This window comes from Nelumbo nucifera, chromosome 2 (assembly GCF_055504915.1).
Source record: "Nelumbo nucifera cultivar China Antique chromosome 2, China Antique-T2T, whole genome shotgun sequence".
Taxonomy (NCBI): Eukaryota; Viridiplantae; Streptophyta; class Magnoliopsida; order Proteales; family Nelumbonaceae; genus Nelumbo; species Nelumbo nucifera.
Window position 1 is genome coordinate 46,370,006 of NC_142650.1, and position 18,735 is coordinate 46,388,740.

The 18,735-nt window shown below is 40.0% G+C and overlaps 1 protein-coding gene across 1 annotated transcript in view; it reads left to right on the forward strand.

Annotated features, from left to right (window-relative positions):
* The first annotated feature begins 2,597 nt into the window (after positions 1 to 2,597).
* LOC104602563 (clathrin heavy chain 2-like) overlaps positions 2,598 to 18,735 on the forward strand; it is a 29,966-nt gene continuing 13,828 nt past the window's right edge. The window contains exons 1-5 of the mRNA XM_010266290.3: positions 2,598 to 2,951; positions 3,495 to 3,699; positions 16,296 to 16,384; positions 16,517 to 16,595; positions 16,752 to 16,879. Coding sequence (XP_010264592.1) covers positions 2,907 to 2,951; positions 3,495 to 3,699; positions 16,296 to 16,384; positions 16,517 to 16,595; positions 16,752 to 16,879 — 546 coding nt within the window. The 5' untranslated portion in view covers positions 2,598 to 2,906. The remainder of the gene's footprint in view (positions 2,952 to 3,494; positions 3,700 to 16,295; positions 16,385 to 16,516; positions 16,596 to 16,751; positions 16,880 to 18,735) is intronic.

Genomic DNA, 18,735 nt, shown 5'->3' on the forward strand with positions numbered 1-18,735 from the left:
AAATGAACCAATAAAAACTTCAACAAACAAATACTAATGAAACATAGGATTAGTATATGTAGTAAAAATTGAGAAGTTCTATGAGATTTTGATGGATAGAAATAAGGTTGGGTTGGGCCCAACTCGAGCCCAGTCCAACCCTAAGTTTTGGGTTGGGGTTGAAGGAATTTAATTAGGGTTAGGGTTGGGTTGGGTTGGGGGTTTAGAACTTAGGGTTGGCCTCAACCCGGTCTGACTTGCAACCCTAATTAACCAAGGTAAGTGATACCCACCTCCTAGGTGGGTAAGTAACTTTCCCACCTGGGGGGAAGTTGCCAACACTTGAATGGGACAAAAATTTCCCTTTTTAATAATGGTTTTTATAGATAAAACAACAAGTTTTCTTATTTAATTGAGAAACAAAAGAACATGGGTAAATGCACTTACCTAGGGAAGTATTTCCTTATAAACACTTACTTGAATAGGTAACTTCCTGAAAATTGAACACAACCTTAGGGTCCGTCTGTTTTTTGGATTTTGAGGGGGAAAGTTGGTAAATGGGATTTTGTTTCCAATTGACCACAAAACCCATGCTCTTTTCTTTAGGTTCCATTCGCTTTTTAGTAAGTTACTTACCCAAGTAAATGCAATTACCTGGGTAAGTTTTTTCTGGGAAACACTTATCAAGGTAAAGTGCAGTTACCCATGTTCTTTTATTTCCCAGGTAAATAAGACAATGACCATTTTAGCCATGGAAATCCATTATTAAAAGGGGCATTTTTGTCCCATTCAAGTGTTGGCAACTTTCCCTCTATGTGGAAAAGTTATTTACCCACCTAAGAGATGGGTATCACTTTTTTGGGCAAGTGATACCCAAGAAAATAAACTTTCCCTGATCCCCACATAAAACTGAAAAAAAAAACATGGAATTCTTGGTCAATGGGAACCAAAATCCCATTGACCAACTTTCCCCCCTCTCCAAATCCAAAAAAAGAGCGCCCTTAGATTTTTGTGGGATCAACAAAAAAATTATTTTCATTAGGTATCATTTACTCGGGTAAATGATATCCATCTCCTAGGTGAGTAAGTAGCTTTTCCACATGGGGGGAAGTTACCACACTTAGATGGGACAAACTTGTCTATTTTAATAATGACTTTACGGCTAAAATGGTCATTGTCTTATTTACTTAGAAAATAAGATAACATGGATAAATGCACCTACTCAGGTAAATAATTTACCGAAAAGCGAACGTGGCCTTAAGATATTATTGTAATGTCTAAATATAATATTTTTTATTACATCAATGCATGTTTTGTAATGTCTAAATATAATCTTTTTTATTACATCAATGCATGTTTTTAGTAGATTATATGTAAATTACATAAACATATATGTTTAGAATCTAAGAGTACATTTCATTTTACCCCAAAATTGGAATTAAATTTTAAAAGAAGAAATCTCTTGGCATATTTAAAGTTGTTTGTCATATAATGGATTTAGATATGTAAAGTTTTATTAATTATAATTTACACCATCTCTTAAAGTCTTAAATATAGTGTTTTCAAACCATCACCGATCTAGACGATTAGACCGTTTGGCATGGGAATTGTCCAAGCAACTAGTTCCATTTCACCCAAACTTGGCCGTTGGCCAAAAAACCATTGATTTGGTCAACAACCTGCTGACCTAGGCGGTCAAACCATTGACTTGTTCAATGGTGTTGGCCATTTTTTTTATTTTAATTATTTTATTTACTTTTTAAGTTGAAACGGGTCGCCCATTCAAATTGGACAATTGAACCATTGACCTAGAAACCAATGACCATAACAGTTCTGGTTTCATATCAGTTTTTAAAATATTGCTTAAATGTTTCTTTTTTTTTTATTTTTTTAAAGTGAGTGAAATCCAAGCTCACTTTGATTTGAATTTGATTGTTTAGTGAGGAAGGCTCGGTTTAGGAGTACAAATACAAATATGTATAGTATAAATACAATGATTTAATAAAATTTTGCATCGCTTTTAAGAATACAAATTTCACATCCCAATACTGATGCAAATGATAAGGCCTCAGTGTGTCAACACAAAATTTAAAACACCTTCCTAGTCTTTGCATAACATGGGAGAAGCAAATGAAGTCGGTTTTAGTCAGTACAAGGCCTATTAGAATATTGTTTGAACAGCCTTGCATCAACAACATCTTCATACTTCTATGCTTTATTTCATGGGGAGATATTCCCAATGCAAGGCTATAATGGTTGTTCGAGAGGGTCTTGCGCTGACTGAATCCGATTTCAAAGCAGAAATAAGCTTCGATCAGTACAACACCCGTTCGAACAGTCTTTACAACTTTGCATTGGGAATATCTCCGTATTTATTTTCTTTTATTTCATAAGAGATATTCCCAATGCAAGTTACAAAAAAATATTGGAACGGTGTGAGCACGGATTTGCACTGACTGAAACCGAATTCTTCGAAGCAAATAGGTCGCTGGCTGCACTTTTGCACTTCCAAACAAACAAACGGAGCCTTAAGATATTTCCATCCTCCGCCTATCGAAACCAAAAAAAAAAAAAAACAAGAAGAAAGGGAAAAAAGTCATATAACATATTGTCTACCCGAACGATAATATGATGGAATTCCATGTACACCGCATTTAAACATAATTTAATGTCATTTTGACACTAACAAAGGGAGAGGAAAAATAAGCAACTCGCACAGTCTCTCGCTTATATTTCCTTCGGAAGTTCAGATCCATCTCTCTCTCTCTCTCTCTCTCTCTCCGGCTTGGAGAGCTAAAAAGGGTTTGTCGTTGCTTTGGATCTCCAAGGGATCAATCTCCAAACAGGTGTAGTTTTGAACCCTCGGTAGGGGGTTTCATCCTTTCGGCAATTCAGATTCCGTGTTTTGAAGCGTCGATCTGAGCACCATGGCTGCCGCAAGTGCTCCGATCACTATGAAAGAGGCATTGACGGTGAGTACTGTTTCGTTTGTTTGTCTCAAGAGTTTATCTTCTCGATTTTGTGGCTAATCTTAGAATTTAAGCTGAATTTGTTAGAAAGGTGGGGTTTGGATTGATGTGCTGTTGTTTTTGATCATTAATGAGGTACCGAGTTTTATTTTCGATTTCGCTCTTTTTGTTTCTGTTTTCTTCTGCTGGCATTGACGAATCCAGGTTGCATTTATTTCTGTCAATCGAAATAAGCTTGCAATCAATTCATAAGAAGCCTATAGGCTATAGTTTCACTTGAAATTTTGTTCTACGAGTGTCTGGTGGATTTTTTACTTAGAGCTTAGGTAGATCCGGGATCTGTTCAGATCTGTAAGGCAGAAAATGGTGTCATCCATGAGTGCTGGATCTGCTTGTTGATATTTGAAAATTTTCACCTTTCCCATTATTTTGGGTTTTGGGATCTCCATGCATGATCTTCAGTTTGTTTTTCTTTTCAAATTTTGTGATCCGTAGAAGGTGAGGTGTGTTCTTCTAATTCTGTTGTTTGATCTGCTGTTCCTGCAGTTACCAAGTATAGGGATCAATCCTCAATTTATTACCTTCACACATGTTACAATGGAGTCGGACAAATACATATGTGTTCGTGAAACATCCCCTCAGAATAGTGTGGTTATCATTGACATGAGCATGCCTATGCAACCTTTAAGAAGGCCCATTACTGCTGATTCTGCTTTGATGAACCCAAATGCGAGAATACTTGCTCTCAAAGGTAAGATATTATTAGTGGAGTTAATTTTTTGATGCACGTTTTAAGTTTCTGATCTCATATTTGTGTTTCGAGTCAAAGACTCACTAGTGCATAAAGTTATTTCTAAGCTTTATTTCTTTTTACATATTCCTAAATATTTTAAGCAATACCATATATGCTTTTTTTTGTTAAATGCATGCTTGTTGCTTCAAGCAAACAAACATTTGCAATGACTTATGTGACGTGGTTGGGCAATGGTGTATAAAATCAAAGAAGAACTAGAGGAGTTCTTAGGTTTTCTTACTGTGGTAGTTTGCTGGTATTTAGTTGCTCCAATCAAGGGGCTACAGCAAACAGTTAAGCTTGCACTCTTTCTTTGAAAAAGAAAGACTATCATTCGTTATCTCAATTCATCCTTTTTTTATGTTCTTCGAAATGAAGATTGTAAACTATATGTTCTATATCATTCTTTTTTTAATACTTAGTCTATATTAACTTGTATATGAGGGTGCATCAATAATTTATATTTGAAAATTTTGTGACCGACTAGTTGGCCTAAGGCACTGATTAAATCATTGCATCACATAGGGAGGGCAAATGGTTTGTCATAGTCTCACCACATTAACAACACTGCAAACCTGCCACTGAGAAGTGATATTTTTCACTTTTGCAGTGGAGAAAGCAACAAATGAATAAATTCTTTATTTAGGCTGCTAGTCCATTCCCCAATTTTCTGTCTTTTGGTTCATTTTGTTTGTTTCTTTTCCTTTCCACTTCTCTCTCTTGTAAAATTCATTACATCTGTCGTGGCATGATAAGTTGGTGGTTCTATTTTCTATTTTTTGTTTGATAGGATGGAAAATAACCACTGTTATCTTTGTACTGTTGAATGGTTTGGTGCAAAGCTTGTGGGTTATTAGGCTTGACAATTCATTAAAGCTTGTGGCTTTTTTTGATGGGCAACTCCATAACTATGGATATTTTGTTGTTCATTGATTAAAGAACAAATATGTATAAAGTGCCTTGCACTCTGTAAGTTGGGCCAGCTTCTGCTTCTTAATTCTCAGCCTACTACCAGAATTGCAAATTTCCCCCCATGGGAAGTGCGTTCCCAAGATATTTCTTCCCCGTGTGGTCCTTGTATTGCCAGTGTATGAACCATACCGTTGGCTGATCTGTGTGCCTATTGGAATTTTGCCCCCAGCTCCTCACCAAGTCTTCATACTTCTCTTATCTCTTGTCTGTAAGCCAACACTTTGTTGCTTGAACCCCTACGAAAAATTGTGGCTTACCAGCCCAATTATCTCCTTTTGATGGATAGATTGGAAAAATGATCCATTTGGATTCTCTTACTGTTAAGGTGAAATTTTGGGAAGATTACAAGTTACTAGGTGTGATGGTAAATCAGAACTCATGACTTGTGAGTTAATTTGGCGTGATTATAATGCCAAAATCATTGGTACCTTTAGGTGAGGGTGAGAGTAATTTGTTGTGTGACCAATCACTAGGCCTATTGAGCAAGGATAAGGCTCTTAAGCTGTCAATAAATCCATGCCATGGTTTTATTCTAGCCTTCTAGGTTGACACATAGGCTTTTTTTATCCATCAACAAAATTAAAGTGATTCATAGGAAAACGCAATAAAACATTCTTGGTTGTCCATCTTCTTTTTATCAGAAACAGAGGTGATGCCTCTGGTGTCTAATTCATCAAAGAAACACTTGTTGAATCGTGGTGGATGGTGGATGATACTTCTCTGTTTTCGAGGCTAAATGAGGTTGAGGCCTCTAGTAGTTTAGGAACTTGTATGGGGGGGGGGTCCAATTTTGTTGTTAAAGGTAATAATCAGATACTTGACAAAGGTTTTATTCATAAAAGAGGAGTTATTGAACAATGCAAATGATACTTGGATACTTGTACAATCATGCCAAATACTTCAACTTTTAGTCAAATTTCATATTGGATGCTCTGTCCAACCATGTCCTTGCCAAGTTAGGGTAACATTGAACATTGCTAGTTTCATGGAACCCTTTGGAGGGCGTTAATGATGAAGATCAAAAGAAGGCGGATAGTTATGAAGTTGAGGACCAGGAATGTCAAGATTATAAAGGCGATCAGGGTAACATAGAACATTTCTAGTTTCACAGAATCCTTTTAGAGCATGTTAATGATGAAGATCAAAGAAGCAGGATAATTATGAAGTTGAGGACTGGGAATGTCAAGATTATAGACAATGAAAACACCCAAATAGATGAAACTGTCGATTAACATCTCAAAGGTTTTGGTTGGAACATAGGTTTTAGGAGAAACTTTAGGGAGTCAAAAATTCAGCTGGTGGCCAATCTATTGAACACCTTAGAAGGGATTTTCCTCAATCCTAGGTAAGAAGATAATTGTGTTTGGAAACTTCATCCCTCTAAAGTGTGGTGTAGGTTTATTGGTAAAATTCTAGTTTGAATAACTGATCAAATTTTCCCTGAAATTCGAACTCGAATCAAGCCCTGTGATTTAGAAGGCACGCCTTGGAACATAGGCCCGGGTCCAACCCCTTTACAAAGGCGTGTGCCTGGTGTACCTTAGCTAAGTTTTGCATTTTTTTGTAAGTTTCGTTTTCTCACAAGTTGTCCGAGAACCCCAATTTTGCTAATGTTGTACATTCATCCTTCTTAATAGAAGAGACTTTTAAAGATAAGGAATTATGATTAAAATTACAAAATCAAACTTTTGTTCATGAATTAAGGATTTAAGACTCTAGCATGGATTTGTTTAACCTTGCCTCAAGGGGCTTGGGCTTGGTATAAAGAAGGTCGTAGAATTGGGGTAATGTGATTGGGGAAGAAATAAAGAAATTAAAAGTTTCATGTGCTTTAATTTTGTGTGCATGAAAATGTTTTATATGTTATATTTAATTTTATTTTTACTTTTTCACTTTGAATGTGTGTTATATGTTATGTTTATATTTTTAAAATTTGAGCTAATAGGATTTTTAAAACATTTAGCTTAAAACATTTGTATTTTTTACATATTACTGTTTATATATATACTTTTTTGTTTTTTTGTTTTCATTTTGAAAATTTCTGATTTTTTTGCATGTCTTTGAATTTTTGCTTTTATAAATTTTGTGTTTGCTTCAAAAAGGAGCGCGTCTTGGGCACAAAAGCCCCATGGACTTTGTTTTTGTGCTTCCTGCTTTTAATACACTAATTGATCTCAAGCCAAAACTATTTGATTAAAGCTTGATTTGATTACACCGCTAGTGTAATGTAAACCTATTCTTCCTAAAATAATGGTGTTCTGTTGGGAACTGTTTCATGAAAGCATCAATACTTCAGGCCTCCTACAAAGGAGGTGGCCTACTTCTATTTTGAGCTTACCCACCTAGGGGTGTCCATGGTTCGGTTAATCGAACCATGGCACTTTTTTGTAAACCGAACCGGTGGTACCGGTTTTTCCAATTCTCCAAACCGAAACCGAACTGGTACCATCGGTTAACCGGTCTACCGGTTTCGGTTTTTGACCGGTTCGGTTCTTCGGTTTTTTATATTTATAATATATATTATACAAATATATGTACAATATTATATAATGAATAAAAAATGACATATAATATATTATAAATATTTGAAAAATACATAATATATATATTATATTTATAAATAGGTTATTATAAATATAATATAAGTATATATTTATATATATAATGAATATATATTTATATATAATACATAGAAAATGTGACATATATTAAAAATATATATAAATTTTACATAAAAATATATATACCGGTTGGTTCGGTTAACCATTGGTTTTTTTGTAGGTTAACCAAAAACCAAACCGGTCCTTCGGTTTTTCAAAAATCCCGAACCAAAACCGAACTGGTCGGTTCGGTTTACCGCATTTTGCGCTTCGGTTTTCTTGGTTCAGTTCGATTTTTTGGTTTTTTATGGACGCCCCTAATCCCCCCAACTGGTGCACTTTATGCAGGTCAAATGATGAATCTTGTTACCATTTACTAATCTCCTTTTCATTTGCTCTTTACATTTGGGAATGGATTTTTTGGTTGCATTTGGAACTATCCATCATGTGCATCCAGCTTATTTGCTCTCATAACTTTTAGCTGGGCAAGGAAAAGGTATTGAGTTATGTGGACTTGTGGAGGTGTACAGAGGGTTGCGTTGATTTAGACAATTTGGGAGGAAAGAAATGTGTGGATCTTTGAGGAGAAGAAAAGGAGTAAAGAAGCAGTAATTGAAAGCATTGTTGTCAAGGTAGCACATTAGGTAAGAAAGATGGGCATTTTTGAGCCATTCTTGATGGATGATATTATTAGAAATTGGTCTCAAGTTGCAAGCTCTTCATCAAGGAAAGGAAGAGGGATGAGAATTTAGGAAATGTCAGAGAAATGCTTTCTGAAGCTGAATTTTGATGGAAGTAGCTTGGGAAATCCAGGAACATTTGGGGATAGGAGGAATATTTAGAAATGAAGAAGGTAATTTTCAGGACCAACTGGAGTGGGGGATTCCTTAAGAGCAGAATTTTTGGCAGTAATTTATGGGGTGCAGAAAACTTATCCAAAGAAAAAAAAATTTATGGGGTGCAGAAGCAATGGAAACAGGGGGTGGAAAAGTCAAATTTTGAGGGTGACTCTAAGATGGTGATTGGTTGGTTGTTGAAGCAGGAGAAGATTTTATGGACACATAAAAGCTCTCAAATGACTGTCATAGAATATTCAGTTACAAATTCAGTGGGTGCAAAAGTCCGCCAGTAGTCTAGCTGATGCTCTAGCTAAACAAGGGGTCACTAGGAATCAAGTGTTTTGGGCTTATCTGTAATATGGTGTGAGAGGGTGTAATTGGGGAGACTTAATTGGGGAGACTCAATTGGGTGCTAGGCTCTCATGGGTTTGCTTGTTTCTTAATGGTTGTAAATTGATTATACTTGTATATTCCTGTCTATATGGTAATAACATCTTTTTGAGTGGAGATGGATTTGTGAGATAAGTTGTAATCAAGAGATAGGCATGGGGAATTCTTTTGACCTTTAACAGTCCAAAGTTTTATTAATTAGTGGAAAAAATGATGTAGTCCTAGTTTGCCAAACACCCCAAGCATCAGCTAGCCCTTGCTACCCCAATGTGCCCCACTGTACAGTTTTAACAAGTCCACATCATGGGGAATTACACTCCAAAACAATCGATTCCTCAGTGCTCCCTCTTTCATTAGTTGGCTGATCTTTGGACCCGTCTGAAATCTATATGCAGCCAGTTCCTCAATCTCCCTCATTACATGAGAGCTTGTGCTTCTTCTAGTTAACCACTCCACAATCATCTTGAATCCCCTCTCCACCACTAGTTTTGTAAGGTTTAAGGAATTTAATAATCTCTGACCTTGCCTAACTGCTAGGTATTCTTGTCTAATAGAATCTCCATGGCCAACAGCTCCGGAGAATAATGCAATCAATTTTCCTTAATTGCTTTTAAAATTCAAGTTCTTGATGTTCTTGGATTTGTGAAACTGCAGCCTTTGAAGTTAAACTTGATGTTTTTTTTTTCGTGTTTTTGGGGGTGTGGTGGTCCAAGAAACTGCTATGAGCCTATGCCATTCCTTGGAGAAAGCTTGAAGATGGGAGCATTTCACCTGGTGTGGTTGATGTGAAATGGTGGATAAGACTGTAGAAATGACCAATTTACTGTTAAATCATTTTACAACATTCTTGTTTGTAATTAAATGGATCACTCCAATATTTATGGCATTTTTTTGATCAATAACTGGGATTCATTAGATTAAAAGAATTTAGTTATAACACTCCAAAGAGAGATAAACAGGCTTAACTCTCTCCAGGAAGATAACAAAAAAGAAAAAGTTACAGAACAGCCTAAAACATTTGATCCCTTCCCACCCCCTGCTTTGCCAAAGCATCAGCAAATGCATTTTCTGTTCTCTTGACCCACTGAAACTTGATTTCCAGTCCTCTAGTTAGCCAATTAATCTCCCTCCTCTCATTAGCATATTTCCAAAGTGCACTACCTTCTTGTAACCAACTTAAAACCAGCTTTGAGTCCCCTTCAATGACCAACTTTTGTATATTCAGTTCTTTAGATTTCCTTATACCCTCCAGTACTGCATAGGTCTCAGCTTTGAGAGAGTTTCCAAACCCAATGGGACCTGAATACAAAGTGAGCACCTTCCCATCCTCATCTCTGAAAACCCCTCCTACACTTGATGGACCTAGATTTCCCTCACTACTTCCGTCAAAGTTTAGCTTTATAAGTCCACTTCCTGGTGGTGACCACACAGGACAAACTAAAGAGCGGGCAGGAGCAGAATATTTATGGCATTTAAGGAAACACAATACCTTCAAGGGTGGACACATTCACTTGGTGGCTATGAATAGCAATTTGACAGCAGATCAAAAGGAAGAGGCTTTCAGTTGGTGGATTGGTGCCATATATGTAACGGTCATGATGAAGATGTAAGGCATCTTTTCAATGACTGCAAGACAATAAAGTTTATTTGCAGCTTCTTCTTTTCTTTGTTTAGGAGGAAATTGTAGCAGTCAAGGCATCCTGATGAGATTTTTTCATTGTCACCAACTATTCATGTAAACAAGAAGGCAAAGATTTTATGGAGCTGTGTTCCATTTGCAGTGTTTGAGGAATTTGGAAGGAAAGAAAGATGGATTTTTGAGGGGTGTTAAAAGTGATGTGAAAGGTTTATGTCTAGAGATTGTAAAATTAATTGTGAACAGGATTTTAGTTCACACTGAGTTTGGTTGTGGGCAAGGTGCTTCTTTTGGCTCTTGTTTTTGATCTACTTCTGAGTAGATTTCATGCACTGAGGCTTGAATACTTCTCTCTCTCTCTCTCTGCTCATCTGTTGATTGTCTAGAACTAAAATCATCTGCTGTTGATGGCCCGGGAATAGGATCTCGTCACGGGTCGGTCCACGGGGAAAACTTCATGTTTTCCCTTGTTCCTTCCTGCTCTTGATGAACCTATCTTGGCGCCTCTGGTGATTTGTTCAAGAGATCACCAACTCTCCTAACTCACTTCTTCAACTGAATATTCGATATCTCATTCAATAATGGGGTCTCCTTAAATAGGAGATTACAAGAGTCCTAATCAAAGGGAGTCTCCTTGCTGAATAGGGAGACTTCCAGTTCTATCTTGCTAAGGATAAGATAAGCTAATCCTAATGTGATAAGCTACTAGCAAGATAAGATAAGAGATAAGAACAAGCAAGATGAGCTAATCTAATCTAGATAAAGCTGCTGTTGCCGAACTGGGTAGGATGAGCATCACTGAATCACTGCTGCTGCTGCTGGCGGTGGGTCAGGTGCCTGTTGCTGCCGGCAGCGATGGTACGTCTTCCCGAGGAAGGCGTCCATAACATTACTCCCCTCCTGGACTACGAGCTTGTCCTCAATCTCGAACTCTGGATATGTGGCTTGGAACTCTGCCAATGGAATCCATGTGGCTTTTGTTGATGGTAAATTACACCATTCCACCAAGACTTCAAGGATTCCACGATTGAAACGAGAGCGGGTGACAGCTTGCCATCTTTCAAGGGTGGCAGGGAGGGAACTTGGTCCGGGGGAACACCTGTAAATGGCTTCAGCTAGGAGATGTGGAAGACATCATGAATCCGGCTGGTCTCAGGCAATTCCAGCTGGTGGGCCACACTGCCAATTAGTCGTAGAACCTTGTAGGGCCCATAGAACTTAGGGGCCAGCTTCGGGGCAGCCTTGTGGCGCAAGGAGCGTTGCCGGTAGGGCTGGAGTTTCAACCAAACAAATTGTCTTGGATCGAATGACAGTTCCCGGTGGTGCTTGTCATAGTGGAGCTTCATGCGGAGTTGGGCCTGCTGTAAGCGAAGGCGGACGTCGACTAGGAGGGCATCGCGTTCTTGTAAGGAGTGATCTTCCAAACGAGTAGAACCGGGCTCGTAGGACAGCAAGCAAGGAGGATCCCTGCCATAAACGACGCGAAAGGGAGTCATGTCGAGGGAAGAATGGTAGGCTGTGTTGTAGCAGTACTCGGCCCAAGGGAGCCAATCCACCCACTGTCGTGGTTGATCGCCTACGAAACAGCGGAGACACATCTCGATTGTGCGGTTAATCACTTCCGTCTGACTGTCGGTTTGTGGCCGGTAAGCTGATGAGTAGGCCAGGGTGGTGCCGTGTAGCTGGAATAACTCTTTCCAGAAGGCACTAGTAAAAACCGGGTCTCTATCGCTGACGATGGATTCTGGTAACCCATGTAAGCAAAAGACATGTGTGAAGAAGGTGAGGGCAACTGAAGTGGCATTGTACGGGTGTGATAGAGGAATGAAGTGGGCGTATTTAGAGAAGCGGTCGACTACCACGAAGAAAACTGATTTGCCACCTACCTTGGGTAGTCCCTCAATGAAGTCCATGGAGATGTTGGCCCAGATTTGTGTCGGGATGGAAAGGGGCTGAAGGAGGTCTGCCGGGTGTAGGTTTTCCCATTTGTGCTGTTGGCATGTGGAGCAATTCTGGACAAAATCTTGAATAGAAGTCTTCATACCTCGCTAATGGAAATCAGATCGAACGCGGTGTAGTGTTTTTTGAATGCCCTCGTGGGTGGAGTTATGGATGCTGGTGATGATGGTGGGAATCAACGGGCAGTTTGGTGGAAGATGGACTCGTCCCTTATCCAGTACCAACCCGTCTTGAAGAGACCAATTGGGGTCGGCGGTGCCGGATTGGATCTTCTGTAGCAAGAGCGATTATTCCGGGGATTGTGGTGCTGCCTTCTTAATGTCGTCAAACAGAGAGATCCGAGGATGGGAAATGCTACACAGAACCATCGCGTCTTCATCTCGCCTAGACAAGGCATCAGCTGCACGATTTGAGGATCCCGCCTTATATTTCACCCAGAAGTCAAACCCGAGCAGTTTGCTAACCCAATGCTGCTGAGGGGAAGTGGTGAGATGCTGCTCTAACAGGTATTTGAGGTTGTAATGATCAGTTTTGACGACGAACGACCGCCCCCACAAATATGGCCTCCAGTGCTGGACGGCTCGGGCTAGGCCAATTAGTTCGCGCTCATAGGCTGGAAGCTTCAGGTGCCGGTCGGCCAGTCTGCGGCTGAAGAAAGCAATCGGGTGCCCTTGCTGCGGTAGTACGGCCCCGATACCCACTCTGGAAGCATCGCACTCGACTATAAATTCGAGGGCAAAATTAGGTAATTGCAAGACAGGGGTGGAAGACAGGGCATTTCTCAGTGTCAGAAAAGCTTCATCTGCTGCGTCGTCCCACCGGAAGGAATTTCTCTTCAACAGGTTGGTTAACGGGGCTGCCAACACTCCATATTTCTGTACAAATTTGCGGTAGTAACCCGTTAAACCGAGGAACCTGCGTAAGGCCTTGGCTGATTGAGGTTTGGGCCATTCTTTTATAGCCTGAATCTTGGAACTATCAACTGTCACACCCTGCCCATGGATGACGTGGCCAAGATAAAGAACCTGTCGCTCCCCGAAGGAGCACTTGGACCGTTTCAGGAATAATTTGTGTTGGTGTAGGAGCTCGAAAACGGTCCTCAGATGGTGGACATGCTCTACCCATGATTTGCTGTAAACGAGGATATCATCAAAGAAAACTAAAACAAATTTGCGCAGATGGGGCTGGAATACCTCGTTCATTGGTGACTGAAATGTAGATGGGGCGTTGGAGAGTCCATATGGCATGACTAAAAATTCAAAGTGGCCATGGTGGGTGCGAAAAGCAGTCTTCTTCACGTCACTGGGAGCCATGCGAACTTGGAAGTATCCGGACTTGAGGTCCAACTTAGAGAAATATTGGGCACCATGCAACTCGTCCAGCAGTTCGTCCACCACGGGAATGGGGAACTTATCTTTGATCATCCGGTCATTGAGTTCTCTATAGTCAGCACAGAACCTCCACGTTCCATCCTGCTTCGCCACCAACAGAACCGACGAAGAGAAGGGGGAGTGATTTTTGCGTATGATTCCTTGGTTCAACATCTCTGTACATTGTTTCTCTATCTCGTCCTTCTGTAAGCGAGGGTAGCGATAAGGCCGGACAACGACTGGTGCTGAACCCGCCACCAAAGGAATACGATGGTCGCAAGCTCGGGGAGGGGGGAGGCCCTTGGGTTCCTGGAACAGATCTGAAAACTCGGTGAGAAGTTTTTCCATGGCTGCCGGTTCTGTCTGAAGTGCATGAACCTGTGGTGTCCTTTCTTTAACCCTGCAACCGTGCCATGAAACTTGCTTTCCATTTAGGTGGAAGGTCATGGTGAGTGCGCTGAAGTCCCACAAAATCGGGCCTAGGGTAATTAACCACTTGACCTCGAGAACAATATCGAACCCATCCAATGAAAGTACAAATAAATCAGCAAGAAACAGTTCAGAATTGACCTGTACCGGCACGTCCTTACAAATTCTTGGACTGTGAACTCTTTCACCATTTGCGACGGCTACCTGTAGTCGCGGTCGAAGCTCCATTGGCAGTTTTAACTAAAGGGCGGCATGTTCACTTATGAAGTTGTATGTACTCCCTGAATCGACGAGAATGCGCACCGGTTGACCTGCTATCTGTGCCTGTAACTGCATGGTCTGAGAAGTTTTAATGCCGGTGATCGCATGGAGAGAGATCTCTGGCTCGAATATGACTGGTTCTTCTTCCTCCTCCTCTTGTTCATCGATGAGGAGGCAAAAAAGCCTCTTGCATCTATGTCCTGCCGAGTAGAGGTCATCACAATTGAAACATTGGCCTCTTGCTCGGCGTTCTGCCATTTCTGCCCTGGTCAGACGCTTAATGGGTGGAGCGGCCATGTTACTACCTGTACTTGTCACTGGTCTAGAGGTGGTGGTGGTGGGAGATTTCAGTTCTCGGCTGGTAGCAGAAGAGGGGGTTGTTGCTGCTGATCTTGGGGGTACCCATGAGTTTGGTGGCCGACCCACATTAAAAATTCCGCGGCTGAGCTGCAGTTTGCGCTCGAACGCACGGGCTAAGTTCTTGGCTGTGACCAAATTTGGGGGATTCTGCATCTCGACATCCACCCGCAGGGGTTCTGATAGCTCTGCCGTGAACATATCCACTTGCTGGTTGGGTCGCACAGAGGATGCCCTCGCGAGGAGGGTTTGGAACTGTCGCTGATATTCAGCCACTGTGCCGGTCTGTTTAAGGTTAATCAGCTCACCCAGTGGGTTGCTGGTCAGTGGGGGTCTGAACCTAAGAAGGCAATAGGACTTAAACTGGGGCCAACTGAGCCCGGGTTCTTCTTGCTCTAACCGATAAAACCAAAGTTGTGCTTCCTCTGTTAAGTGAAAGGCGGCTAGACTTACCTTATCCCAGTCATATGTCCGTTGGTTCCGAAAAAATTGCTCGCAGCGATGCAGCCAGCCTAAGGGGTCTCCGTTGCCGTTGTACGACGGGAATTCCAGCCTGTTGTACTTGGGGACGACTGCGGTTCTTTGGCTAACGGACTGCTGTTCGCCGGAAGACTCTGGCAGATCTGGTCGGCGGCCATTGGCGGCTGTCCCTCCTTTAGAGTTCCCTTCCCTGTTGGAAAGGAATAGCTCCATTAGGCGTCGCAGCTCCCTCACTTCGTCTTTGATCTCACGGACTTCGGAGCTGGTCTCCACGAGTTGGTGCTCGAGGTCGTGGACCCTGGACGGTAGCTGCTCCAGATCACCCATGACGCCTTGCTCTGATACCAAGTTGTTGAGGGCCCGGTAATAGGATCTCGTCACGGGTCGGTCCACGGGGAAAACCTCCTGTTTTCCCTTGTTCCTTCCTGCTCTTGATGAACCTATCTTGGCGCCTTTGGTGATTTGTTCAAGAGATCACCAACTCTCCTAACTCACTTCTTCAACTGAATATTCGATATCTCATTCAATAATGGGGTCTCCTTAAATAGGAGATTACAAGAGTCCTAATCAAAGGGAGTCTCCTTGCTGAATAGGGAGACTTCCAGTTCTATCTTGCTAAGGATAAGATAAGCTAATCCTAATCTGATAAGCTACTAACAAGATAAGATAAGAGATAAGAACAATAAGATAAGAACAAGCAAGATGAACTAATCTAATCTAGATAAGGCTGCTGTTGCCGAATTGGGTAGGATGAGCATCACTGAATCACTGCTGCTGCTGGCGGTGGGTTAGGTGCCTGTTGCTGCTGGCGGCGATGGTATGTCTTCCCAGGAAGGCGTCCATAACATCTGCTTTCGATATCTCCTTCATTTTGAGGTTGTATCAGTCAATGTATACTGGCTTCGCTATTAGCCATCTGTAGTACGCAATCTTCCTTCTAAATTTATTATGTCTTAATTGGTTGCTTTGTATGTTTATCCAACTCGGTATACTTGTATCTTTCCTTCTGTGTAAAAGGGGTAACAGTTGATCATCAAACCATTAGTTTGATGTCATGGAAATGCTTTGTTATGCTGTTGTCCCATTCCCTTTGACAGTACACATTCTTCCAATATTCATATCACATTCTTATTGTGGACAACTGGTAAGTTCCTGATTATGATGCCCTGAACAAAATCTAGTTCCATAATGTGTTACACATTTGGTTATTCTTACTGTTTGTCTCCTAGCTGGCTGATGAATTATTTTGTTCTATTTGAAGCTCAACTTCCGGGAACTACACAGGATCACCTGCAGATATTCAACATTGAAATGAAAGCAAAAATAAAATCACATCAGATGCCTGAGCAGGTGGACATGGAACCATTTCTCTCACTAGGACATGTCAAATGCTTCTCAGACTTTATTTTGTTTTGACTTTGACTTTTGAGGTGAACGATTTTATTCAAGTCTTCAGTATTTTCACCTTGTTTTTTGGTTTAGGTTGCCTTTTGGAAATGGATTACCCCAAAACTGTTGGGCCTGGTTACACAAACCTCAGTATATCATTGGTCAATTGAAGGCAAGATACCCTTTCCCATGACAACTTTACTTGACTAGTTTCAATATTTCAAAATTTTCTTGTCCAATGGGTTATTTTTATGTTTCAGATATTGTTCCTGATGATTTTATGGTTGGATAGTTTCTTTTAGCATGTCTAACTAAATTTCTTATGCAGGTGACTCGGAGCCTGTAAAGATGTTTGACAGGACAGCTAATTTGGCGAATAACCAAATAATTAATTATCGGTGTGATCCTTCAGAGAAGTGGTTGGTTTTGATTGGCATTGCTCCAGGATCACCTGAGGTATGTAGTTGCGTTATATTTCATTACTTCAAACTGAGTTTATTTCTAAATCAAGGTTCAAAGTATCGATATGATACACATCGTGAGGGTTCCGATACACCTGTTTAAAGGTGTTTTCAGGAAACCCTTTATTTTATTTATTAAATAATATAAAGACATCTATAAAATGAAACTTTGAAAAACAAAAACTAAAAAAGATAAAACGTGAATGGTTTAAAGTACTGATACACCCCTGCCAATACATTTGGGCTTATGAGTTTATCGATACTTTAAACCATGCTCTAAATAAGCATCTCATACTTGCAACTTTAATATCATCATGTCTCTTTGATTTGTGACCTAAATCTTATAAATTTCTGCCTTTTTCATGTACATAACGCTCTGTTTTGATTGTTGGGGTCCTAGCTTTCTATGTTGAACAAATTGGAAACTGGAATAAAGAATGGTGGTGTTATTTGCCATATTTACCATTTTCTTGAGGGTCCCGTAACAACTTCTCTTTTTGGAGATGCCTCTTTTTTTGGTTGTTTGATTGTTTGTATATGTTGTTGTGAATCAGATTTGTTATGACCAGGAACAAAGCATTTTCAATATGTTGCATGTACAGTTACATGCTTTGCTAGGAACTCTGAATGTTTAGTTCAACATGTGCTTACTTAATATCTCCACTAAATTTATCATTCTTTTTTTCTTTTTTTTTTTTGATAGATAAACGTTATTTTATTAAACAGCACAAAGGATACATATCACAAAATCCCCATAAAGAGGCATGAGATGCCGCCTCTAAACTATATCATAAAGCTTACAAATGAGCCCCAAAAAACTGATTCCTATGTATGTACCCATTGTTTGGCTAAAGAATCTGCCAAGACATTTTCCGATCTTCTTTCCCATTGAAATGTGACTGACATATTTGATTTTAATCATCTGAACCTTCTCAAAGCCCCTCTATAGGACCATGCTGTCATTTCCGGCTCTTCTAACCACCTAACAACCAGTTTAGAGTTGCCTTCAATGATTAAGTGTTCCATTGCCTATAATTTTTTTTTTTTCTCTTAGTTGTAGTATTTACCAATAGGAGCATCCAAGCATATTCAAGAGTTTTAATGCACCAATAAAAGAAAATGTAGAATAACGAGGAATCCTTTGAATTTCATGCAATTTGATTTGCAGTTGATGGTTATGCAATAAGTTGTTTATTTATTTATAGTTTTCTAGTTAAAAACAATTCAACTCAATTTAAAGTTCTATCCAACCACATGAATCCTTTTCACTAGTTCCATACAGCATAGCTGGCCTTACATCTGTTTTATAGAATTTTCCTTTTAATCTAAGTGGTATTCTCCTATCACACAAAAGTCCAGATGCATCCCTCCATTTTGCCCAAACTGCTCTAATTCTCTAGGTGACATCCTCCTCAATCTCTCCCATGTTATAATTATTGAACCAAGGTACTGGAAATGGTCACGTTGAGTTATCTCTCCAATTGTAAGTGTATCCTGATTTACACTCCTATTATTGCTAAACTTACATGCCACATACTCTATTTTAGTCCTACTCATTTTAAGGTCTCTTGTTTCTAGGGCATTTTTCCATAAGCTTAATTTTTGCATTTAATCCTTCATTAGTTTCATCAATTAAAACAATGTCATCCGCAAACAACATGCACCATGGAACTTCTTCCTGAATATGTTTAGTCAATTCATCTATCATCGGTGCAAATGGATAAGGGCTAAGTACTAAACCTTGGTGAAGAACCTTCGTGACAGTAAAATCTGAAGTCTCTCGAATTGGTCTTCGAACATTGGTTGTTGTCCCTCGTACATATCCTTAATTAGGTCTATATATATGTATTT